The following is a 10064-nucleotide window of genomic DNA, read 5'->3' as shown; positions in this document are numbered from 1 at the left end:
TGCAATTTGGCTCGCATCATAAGTCTTAGCATAGGGTATAAAATGAGTCATTTTTGAAAATATGTCAACAACAACCATCACGGATCTTTTTGTCTTTGAGTTCGAGGTAAACCTAGGACAAAATCCAAACTAACATCCTCCCACGGGGCAACGGGAACAGGCAACGGTGTATATAGGCCAGCATTAATGTGGTGGGTTTTGGCCACATGGCACACACGACATCAAGCAATTATACGAGCAACATCACGCTCCATCTTGGGCAAAAAAAAAACGACCGTGGATTAAGTCCAAGGTTTTATCCCTGCCAAAGTGACCCGCAAGACCTCCACCACGGCTTTCATTGATAATTGAGTCCCGTAACGAGCTCACGGGGACGCACAACCGAGCACCCTTAAAGAGGTAACCATCGTGTCTTGAGAAGTCGTGAAGGGGCTTGTCCTGGCAGCTATTCCAGATGGTTCTAAAATCTGGATCATCCTAGTATAAGTCCCTGAATGAATCAAAACCACAAACCTAGAATTTCGTTTCTGAAAGGAGCACGTGACGTCTACTTAAAGCATCAACAACAGTATTTAACGACCCGACCCTATGTCGAATAACGAAGGAATAAGCTTGCAAGAATTCGACCCAATTGGCATGGCGAGGGTTGAGTTTCTGCTGTCCCTGGACATACTTGAGGGCTTCATGGTCAGAATAGAGAATAAATTCGTTAGCGAGTAAGTAATGTCGCCAATATTCCAAACTACGAACAATGGCATAGAACTCCTTATCATAGGTAGAGTATTTGTGGCGCATTTCATTGAACTTCTCGCTGAAAAAAGCAATCGGCTTTTGATTTTGACTAAGAACACCGCATATACCAAGACCCAAAGCATCGTACTCGACTTGAAACACCTCGTTGAAATTAGGAAAATCCAAAACAGGAGCTTGTGTAACCTTCTGTTTTAATTCTTCAAATGCATTTCCATCTTCTTTAGTCCAAGATAACTTCCCGCCCTTCATACATTCCGTCATAGGGGCAATAATGGTACTAAAATTTAGAATGAAACGCCGGTAGAAGGAGGCTAGCCCATGGAAGCTACGAATATCATGGATCGTAGTGGGTGTAGGCCAGCTCGTAATAGCTTCAACCTTGGAATTATCCATCTGAATCCCATCACCTGAAACTAAGTAGCCAAGAAAGATAATTTCATTAGTTAGGAAATGGCACTTCTTCCCGTCGGCGTACAGTTTCTGCTCCCGCAAGATTGTAAACACCTATCGAAAATGTGACACATGTTGCTCGACACTTTGGCTATAAACTAAATGCCATCGAAGTAAATAACAACAAACTGACCTATGAAAGGTTTAAAAACATGGTTCATCAGCCGCATAAAAGTGCTTGGTGCATTTGACAACACAAAGGGCATCACCAACCACTCGTACAGTCCGTCGCGTGTCTTAAAGGCGGTTTTCCACTCGTCCCCAGGTCGCATACGAATCTGATGGTACCCGCTCCATAAATCAATCTTGTAGAAAATGTCGACCCATGCAACCGATCTATTAAATCATCGAAACGCGGAATAGGGAATCAATATTTAATCATGATTTTATTCACGGCTCTACTATCAATACACATGCGAAAAGGTACCCCCTGTTTTGGAACTAGAAAGGCTGGTACGGCACACAGACTCATACTCTCTCATATTAGTCCTTTGTCGAGTAGCTCGCTGACTTGTCGGTGTAACTCCTCAAACTCTTTTGGGTTCATACGGTAGGCGGGCTTGTTTGGAATAGTGGAACTGGGTAAGAAATCAATGCAGTGTTGTATCTCCCTTATAAGAGGTAGACCAGGTGGAATATCCTCAGGGAAGATGTCCCTAAATTCATCGAGTAATGGTTGGATCAGATCTGGAACAGTTGATGAAAAACCATTTTCCTCTGTTACAACTAAAGCATAAATGGTAGGTTGAGGGATGAGTTTGGTTAACCCAATGGATTCTGTTTTGGAGAGAAACAAGTTGTCACCAGTACTACTATCCCTGGTGTCTAGGGGTGCCAACATTATATTAACTCCATCCTTCTTGAAACTATGTGTTCAAAAAACCATTGTGTTTGGTATTTCGATCATATGGCCAAGGTCTTCCCAATAACACGTGGCACACATCCATGGAAATAACGTCGCACCAGACTTCATCTTCATATTTTTTCCGGATCGAGAACTGAACTAAAAAACGTTTATTTACCTTCACAACATTCCCCTTCTTGAGCCGCGTTAATCGGTATGGTTATGGATGATTTTCCATCTTGAGGCCTAACTTTTCCACCGTTGTTGTTGCCACCATGTTGTCACAGCTGCCCCCATCGATTATGACACTACAAACCTTGCTTTTTGATGTACATTTGGTGCGAAAAATGTTGTTGCGCAACCAAGAACGATCATCTACTGTTTTTCTAAATCAACGTTTAGGGCACGCTGAGTAAATAAAGCATTGCCATGATCAACATACACCACCTCGATCTCCTCCCCATCACTTTCATCCTTCCCTTCAGTATCATAAACCACACCTTGACATTTGAAGCATCGAAAAACACGTGTAGCAGGTGGATTGGGTGCAATACCTGTTGGCGTGTCAATTTTAGAGTTGTTTCCCTTGCTTTGTTGCGTCGATGGTGAACGGGAGGACGACACAAACCTGCTAGCTCCAAGTTTCCCTCTGTTTCTTAACTGTTTTCAACCTTTAAGGCCAAACGACATACATCAACATACGTCCAATATTGTTGAAGGTGAACAATATCAGCAATCTCAGGTTTGAGGGCTCCCAAAAAACGTGCAATAATTTGTTCCTCTTCTTCCTCAACAGAACATCGCATCTAGGGTCGGCTCTACCCTTTGCAAAACTAAGCAAGGGCTTAGGGCCCCCAATTCTAAAGTGCCCTCAATTTTAAAGTTTATTCTGTTATATATGTATATATACGTATTTCTTGGATTATAAAAACAAGTTGGAGCTTGGCCTGGTGGTAGAAGTGCTAGTTTATAAAACTAATGGTCTCAAGTTCAAAATTGTTGGCTTATTTGAAGGGCCCCAAATTTTTTTTTTTTTGCTTAGAGCCCCCAAATTTGTTGAGATGCCCTATTCGCATCCTAAGTCGATCGAACTCAACAATGAAATCTTCAACAGAAGACGCTTTCTGGGCTAAACTATGATGATCTAAGAAGGCTTCTTGATGATGATTTACTGGGAGAAACTTTCCATGTAATAGCTTTTTCATCTTCGACCATGTTTCGATTTTTGATTTATTCTCTTGTTGGCGTTGTTTCTTCACGTGTTCCCACCAAAGTGAAGCAGACTTCATTAGCTTAATGGCTACAAGTTTTACTTTCAAGGCGTCGAGAATATCCTTTAAATCAAAGACCCGTTCTACGGTGCTCAACCAATCTATGAAATCGTCGGGATGTGCTTTCCCATCAAACTCAGGGATCTCTATCTTCATTCCCAAGTTTCGTAAAAGGTCATCATAGTGTTGCCTCTGGGTATTCCGTTGATAAGTTTCATATGCGTTCCTTCCGTGGAAACCCCCACCGAACGGATTCACGTCCCTCTCTTCGTCATCTTGAAGGTTGTGTTCTGATTGAGAATCTTGGTTTTGAGCCTCCTGTTGTATCTCCAATTCCCGAACTCGTTGTAGCCTTTCGATCTCAACATCTCGTGGATCTGGTTGTTCTTCTTTGTTGCCTCTGTCGGCGTATCTACGGGGAGGAGGATCACGTCTACCACGTCCGACCATTTGAGAGATAACTTGTGCTCCGATACCAAATGATGCCAAAAGCTAGCAAAATCAAATGGCCAGAAAATCACAAGGTAGAAGAAACGAGAACAATGAAAGTGTCGATGTTTTATTATCGATAATCAAAAAAATAATAATAATAAACCTCCCCTCAACGTGCTACATGGAAAATACTTATAACCCTGGAAAAAACACAGACAGCTCAACTTTCCTAAAAAATACTCCTAAGATTTAGATTAAAGATATATTCTGTAAACAGATACTATCTTCCACTAAATCTCTTATTATTTTAACATAATTCAAATAGGAAACAAATCAACTAAATAATTGACTAAAACATAAAAAAGTCAGCCAATAGGAGGCTGTGATCGGATGCTCCTGCATCATAAAGTTTCAGTGGTTAAACAAAGAAAAAATTCTTTGATTGGTTACACAAAAAAATATATCCAAACTACAATAGTTTTTATAGAATTTGACCAAATTTCTCATGATTCAGTATTGCTACAGCTTTGTGGTTTAAATAACCAAAAATCAAAATATACTAAAACTAAACCAACCACATAGATGCTGAAAATCCTTGACTATTATAAAACATATTTAAATATCATATCATAGAAGACGAATATAAACATCGACAGAATAATAGTTCAATAAAGTCACATCCAACTAAGTAATAGCAAAAGTGGTAATTTACAAATATCAATCACCAAGGAGACGAATATAAAAGAGTGGACAACATATGGAGTCAAAACTGTAGTGTTATTATTTTGGACACTAGTTAAAACCCAATTGGCCATTTTTTTCATTCCTCAGTGCTATTCGTAGCCTTAACCCTGTGTTGTAACAGTGCATGATGAGATCCAAGAACTGATGAACGTACATTTGCTATCTCCACAAGTGTTTCCAGAGCTGCAACAAACAAGAAACAGTAATTTTTTATATTTTTTTTACAGTGGGAAGTAACAGCAAAAATTTCTTCCAAGTTATTATAAAAATGAAAGTGTGATTTTACCTTTCTCAAATGAAAGTTGAGAAGCCCGAAGCTTAGGAGAAACCAAACCCCCAAACATTGATAGTACTTTCCCTCGTTCTTTTTGAAGCTGTGCATTGAAAGGGTATTTTAGACATTTTCTTTTTCGTATGATTTGATTTTGGCACACAAAGATTCTCCTATTTCCTCATATCATTGAAAGGCGTTTTAGACATTTTTAACTACCACTCAAAATATTCTTGTTAAACTAAAGAGTATGATTTGGTGTAGTTTAACTTTTTAAGAGAAATATTCGATATTAACCAAATGTTTGAAATACCCTTCTTGTGAACTAGAACAAAATCATCACAATAACAATGAAAAAAATAGTAATTTGAGATATAAAATAATATCTGAAAAAAAAAAATCTTGTAATTTTAATCACTCACATGGTTTTCTGTTTTACGTGGTGATGCAATTGTTTCAGATTCATTGCTTTCTTTTGTTGAATCTTTATTGTCAGTGTGTTCTTTCTCAAAAGATGAGTCTTTTTTGTCAGAAGATGTCCATTTGCATAAAGTCAACTGTGGTGACTTTTTCATAGAGCCACCTAAACACAGAAAGAAATTAATCAATTATTTCCTACAATTGTAAACAAGAAAATCTACATAACAATTGTGAACAAAAATTCTAGAGTAACAATAATAAAAAGTTGCAACAATTCAATGTTACCTAATTCACGAAAATTTCAAGCTAAAATGAATTGCTTTTAGTTTAGCATTACAGATTCTTGGAAGAGGTTTAGTTTGTTAAAGGGCATTTTAGACATTTGACTAAATAATCATACATTTCCATAAAATTATGTCAAGTTAACAAAGGAAATATAATCCACCTAAAGTTTACGTATCACCGCATCTGTAAGAATCTTATTGCAATATTCCCAAGTGAAAGAATTTACCATTTTACCCTTGTAAAGATAGGAAGGGGTAAAGAAATACCATTGTCATAATTTACTTCCACTTTTGTAGCAGCAGAGTGTTGTTTAAGGGTAAGCAAAGCACTGTTTACACGTGAACCTCCCATTGAATGTCTAGCACTAGCTAACTCCAGCCATCCCTGCATCTCAATTCACATAAATATCATTAAAAAAAAAAAGAGATACAAATTGTGTATTTATAATATAATTTTTAGATGAGTTAATGGAATAATCAAAACTTGATTGAAAATTTCAAGAATCCAAAACCTGGCGAAGTGTGGAAGTTAATGATTCAATCAAGATGAGATAGTTATCCACTGAATCAAGAAAATTCAATGTGTTTTCATTTTGTTCTTCTATTTCTGTTGTGGATAATTCAGGAACTTGAGTAGTTTCAGCTTCTTTTTCTTCTCCCATGGTGGAAAATCACAAAACTTCTTTTACTGATATTGACAAGTTTGACCCTCCTGCTAATTTTGCCCTGAAACTATCAGATTTGGTTAATTAAACCTTTACATTTATCAGTTTTTGATATTGTCTCTGATCAGTTAAATTGATAAAAATGAAAATTTCAGCTAGGTTTTTGGCATTCTTCATGTCAATTGGCTAAAGAAGAAGAACATATCTAATTACTCAAGATGACTGAAAGACCCCAAATTGTCATCTGAAAGATACAAAAATAAACACAAATTGACTTTAAGTATATGCAAAACAGACAGATGATATAATAGTTAGCAAAAAAAAAACCCTAAATTGGAAATTCCCATATAGCATATGTTTGAATAAACTAGTTGAATCTGAGTAAATGATCATTTTACCCTTCTGTGTACAAAATCATTTACAAAATAACTTATAGAACCATTTATAATGAAGCTTTTATAAACACAAATCAAACCATTTATAGAGAAGCTTTTACAAACAAATACTTTCCATACATAGACATAAACAATTTATCAATCCCATAAGCACAAAATGAAGCTTTGTAAACAAATGAGGGGATGTCAAAATGCAAGCTTTAATATCTGATTATAATGAATAGAATCACAAAAATGAAACCTTTATAAAACCTAGAATTTATCTTCCAATTATAATGATTTAAATTACTTTTTGAGACAACTGAATGTATGTACTTTGCTGTCATCTTCTTTGTCTGAGCAGCCATTGTTGCTTGCAGAGGGATTTATCCTTTTAACTGAAAATCATTATCTAATTATAATGATTTAAGAAGTTATCTGACCATTGTTGCTGTCATTTATTTTAAATCACTCTTCTAATTTTAACTTATCCAAAATCGAACTGAAGCAACTCATCAAAACTAAGCAACAACATGAAAATCGAGTAGTTTACTAATATAGGATGTCTGAATGGCAGGATCTGAATGCTTAAGATCTGAAAAATTAAGAGGTCTGAATTTCTAAGAGGGTTTGAAATCTTAAGATCTGAATTGTTAAATGTTTTTTGGTTGGATCATCTGAATTACAGTGTTGAATGATAAAAATGACCATTTTATCCTTATGTTATTTTTTTATGAATTCAATATTTTTATTTATAAAAATGATATGACCATTTCGGTAAATTCACAACATATTTCAGCCCAAATCAATAAATAGGAACAAATCAGAACAATAAACACATTATCAACAACTAGGAACAAATTTTCATCAATTTATTTCACCCAAAAAACACAAAATCAACAAGGTTCATCAAGGTTCAGCAACAGATTTCAGTCATGAATGAACATATAACCCATCTCAACAAATAAACACAAAATCAGCAACTAAAATATCAGAAAAAAAAAACGAATAGGAGCAATATCTAGAAAAAACGAAGTGCTAAGTGAAGCAAAATCAGAAGGAAAAAAAAAAACAAAAAAAAACGAAGTGGTAGGGCGTCTTGTGAAGAGCAATATCATAAATCAGTCGACAGGAGCACCAAAACGAAGCAAAATCAGAAGAAAAAAAAGAGAGAGGGAGAGAGACGAACCTGTTGTGGATACGGCTGGAGTTGCCGGCAGTGAGGGTGGCGACGGCCGGAGATGGCGCTGGGGAGGGTAGCGGCGACAGTAGATGGCGATGGGAAGGAGATTCGTCGGTGGCGAGGTGGAAACGAGAGTGTACGACGCAAGAGAAAAAATGAACAGCAAAGCGAAGGGTAGAGGGCTACGCGTTTTTTTTTTTTTTTTTTCTTTTCAGATGGCCAAGGTATTCAGATTTAGACCAAACATTAAAGGTAGGCAAACGGTTCAGACCTAGCCCATATTAAGACGTGTTCAGATCCAAACAAACAAAGCCTAACATTAAGTCAAAAAGAAAGAGTGAATTATATCTGTCTACATTCAGAGTTGAACTCGCCATTAGTTAAAAAAACACAAAAAAAAAAAAAAAAAAAGTTATTAAATAAGCTTAATGGGTCATGTACTTAATATTGATCGTTATAGATGCATTTTTCTTTTCGAATTAAAACGATTTAATGAGTTAAAGTAAATAAATAAAAAAAAGGAGAGGAAAAAAAAAAAAAAAAAAACTAAGTTAATGTATTAAGCTGCAACGCTTGCCCTTTTGCTCCCCTTATTTTTCCTCGCAACTTATCTTGTGTTAAAATTCATAAGTATTGTAAAAGTTGTTTGTTGGAATATATAAAGATAAAATAGGCATTTAGCCTATTCAAACAATTTATTGTCTAGAAAAAAAAATTTATGTGCATCCAATAATTTCTTGGAACATTTGTATGTATTAAGTTACTTAATGAATCTTTATGTAACATAGTAACATTTACTTGTTATTAAGAAGATACATGAGAAAATGCTTAAGAACCCGCACATACGTGTTGACAATTAATTATAGATTCCATTTCATGAGAAGTTTGTGCACAAATTAAGTAAATTGTTATTTTCTCTTAATAAGTGAAACGAGTGGAAAATAGAATCTTAGTGCATAAACTTGAGAGATGGATTTTAATGATCATTTACAAATTCCATATTGGAAGCAACACAACTCTAAATGACTCAAAATGACCAAGTTATGAATATTGGCCAACCAAGTGGTTATAAGAGTACTCATGTCTAGGGGTGCAAAGGAGCCGAGTCGAGCCCGAGCCTGAGCCTGGTTAGGCTTGACTCGGGCTCGTTTAAATTATATGAGGCTCGAGCTTGAGCCCGACTCAATTCGAGCGTTCTTTTACTAAGCTCGGCCCGGTGTCGCAGACCAAGTTTCTGGAAAATTCCACATTCGTCTAGAGAACTCTAGAACGATCAAGTATCCTCGAGAAGTCTCCGGAGAGATCAAGAATACTCTACGAGACCCCGAAAGACGCTAGAAAATTATAGGTGTCCGCGGAACATGATGGAACGATCCGGAATAATCAAGAGGGCACTAGAGGAAGATAGACCAATACGGAAGATCCTAGACCATCGTAGAATCCTCTAGGACACAAAAGAGTAGTATAGAACCTTATAAAATTTTGTATGTAGAATAAGATCTTGTAAGAATGCTCTAGAATACTCGGGAATGTCCGGAACCTAGAAACTTTCCTCGAGGAGGTGTAAGGTTCCTATAAATAGGGAGAAGGGCTCATTTGCCCAAACCATCAAGAATTGTAAAGAAGTTGAGTTATATAATAGAAGCTTTCTTTCGTACTTGAAGTGTCCCTTGTCGTGACTCTTGCTTCCTAAGTTCGTTAGTACATCTAGATCATCGAAGTTAGCATGACTTAGTCGGAGAAGCACTAAGTGGCACACGGTATTGACTAATCTAAAAGAGTCATACCGTGACACCGAGCTCATAAAGAACTATACAGGCTCGGGCTCGAGCTCAACTCATTTTTTGTCTAACATGCCTAAATGAGCTTAAGCTCGGTTCAAGCTCGTTTACTAATACCCTAAATCCCTAATTCCATAAATATTTTTTTTATTTTAATATATAAAAATAATGATAGATTATATTATATATAGGCTCGTTTAGGTTAGCGAGTCTAATCAAGCTTAGTGACATAGGCTCGAGCTCGAGCTCGTTTAATAAACGAGCTTAATATTAAGCTCAAGCTCAGTTCGGGCTCGTTAAAAATTGGTTTCAAGCCGAGCTTTTAACGATTCGATCCCGAGTAGCTCACGATTAGCTTGGTTCGGTTGCACCCCTACGCATGTCCAACAATTTCAAGGGAATACGTTTGTTCATTAGAGAAGTCCCCAAATACAATTAAGTCCGACATTTGTTTTGACAATTGCTATATATATATATATATATATATATATATATATATATATACACACACACACTAGGTATAAGACCCATGTATTACATGGGTTAATTAAAAAAATTAAATATAAAGGTTTAAATATTTAAGAACTTTGGA

The 10064-nt window shown here is 36.4% G+C and overlaps 1 protein-coding gene across 3 annotated transcripts; it reads right to left on the bottom strand.

Moving 5' to 3' along the window:
* Window positions 1–4408: 4408 nt before the first annotated feature.
* On the bottom strand, window positions 4409–7906 carry LOC145158862 (coiled-coil protein). Of its 3 annotated transcripts, none has more exons than XM_079077724.1 (6): window positions 7698–7906; window positions 5982–6378; window positions 5737–5854; window positions 5188–5348; window positions 4781–4868; window positions 4409–4677 (listed from the first exon to the last, which is right to left on the bottom strand). In XM_079077724.1, exons 2-6 carry the CDS (start codon window positions 6129–6131, stop codon window positions 4571–4573), a joined length of 624 nt encoding a protein of 207 aa, XP_078933850.1. In that variant the 5' UTR covers window positions 6132–6378; window positions 7698–7906; the 3' UTR covers window positions 4409–4570. The 3 variants fall into 3 exon arrangements, with proteins under 3 accessions (XP_078933850.1, XP_078933849.1, XP_078933848.1); XM_079077723.1 differs by having other exon boundaries at window positions 5982–6201; XM_079077722.1 differs by having other exon boundaries at window positions 5982–6195; window positions 7698–7905.
* Between the last annotated feature and the right edge of the window lie 2158 nt (window positions 7907–10064).

This window comes from Lactuca virosa, chromosome 2 (assembly GCF_052849685.1).
Source record: "Lactuca virosa cultivar CGN04683 chromosome 2, Lactuca_virosa_CGN04683_v6, whole genome shotgun sequence".
In the NCBI taxonomy this organism is placed as follows: Eukaryota; Viridiplantae; Streptophyta; class Magnoliopsida; order Asterales; family Asteraceae; genus Lactuca; species Lactuca virosa.
Note: the sequence above shows the minus strand (reverse complement) of the source record. Positions and strands in the feature narration are given on the sequence as shown.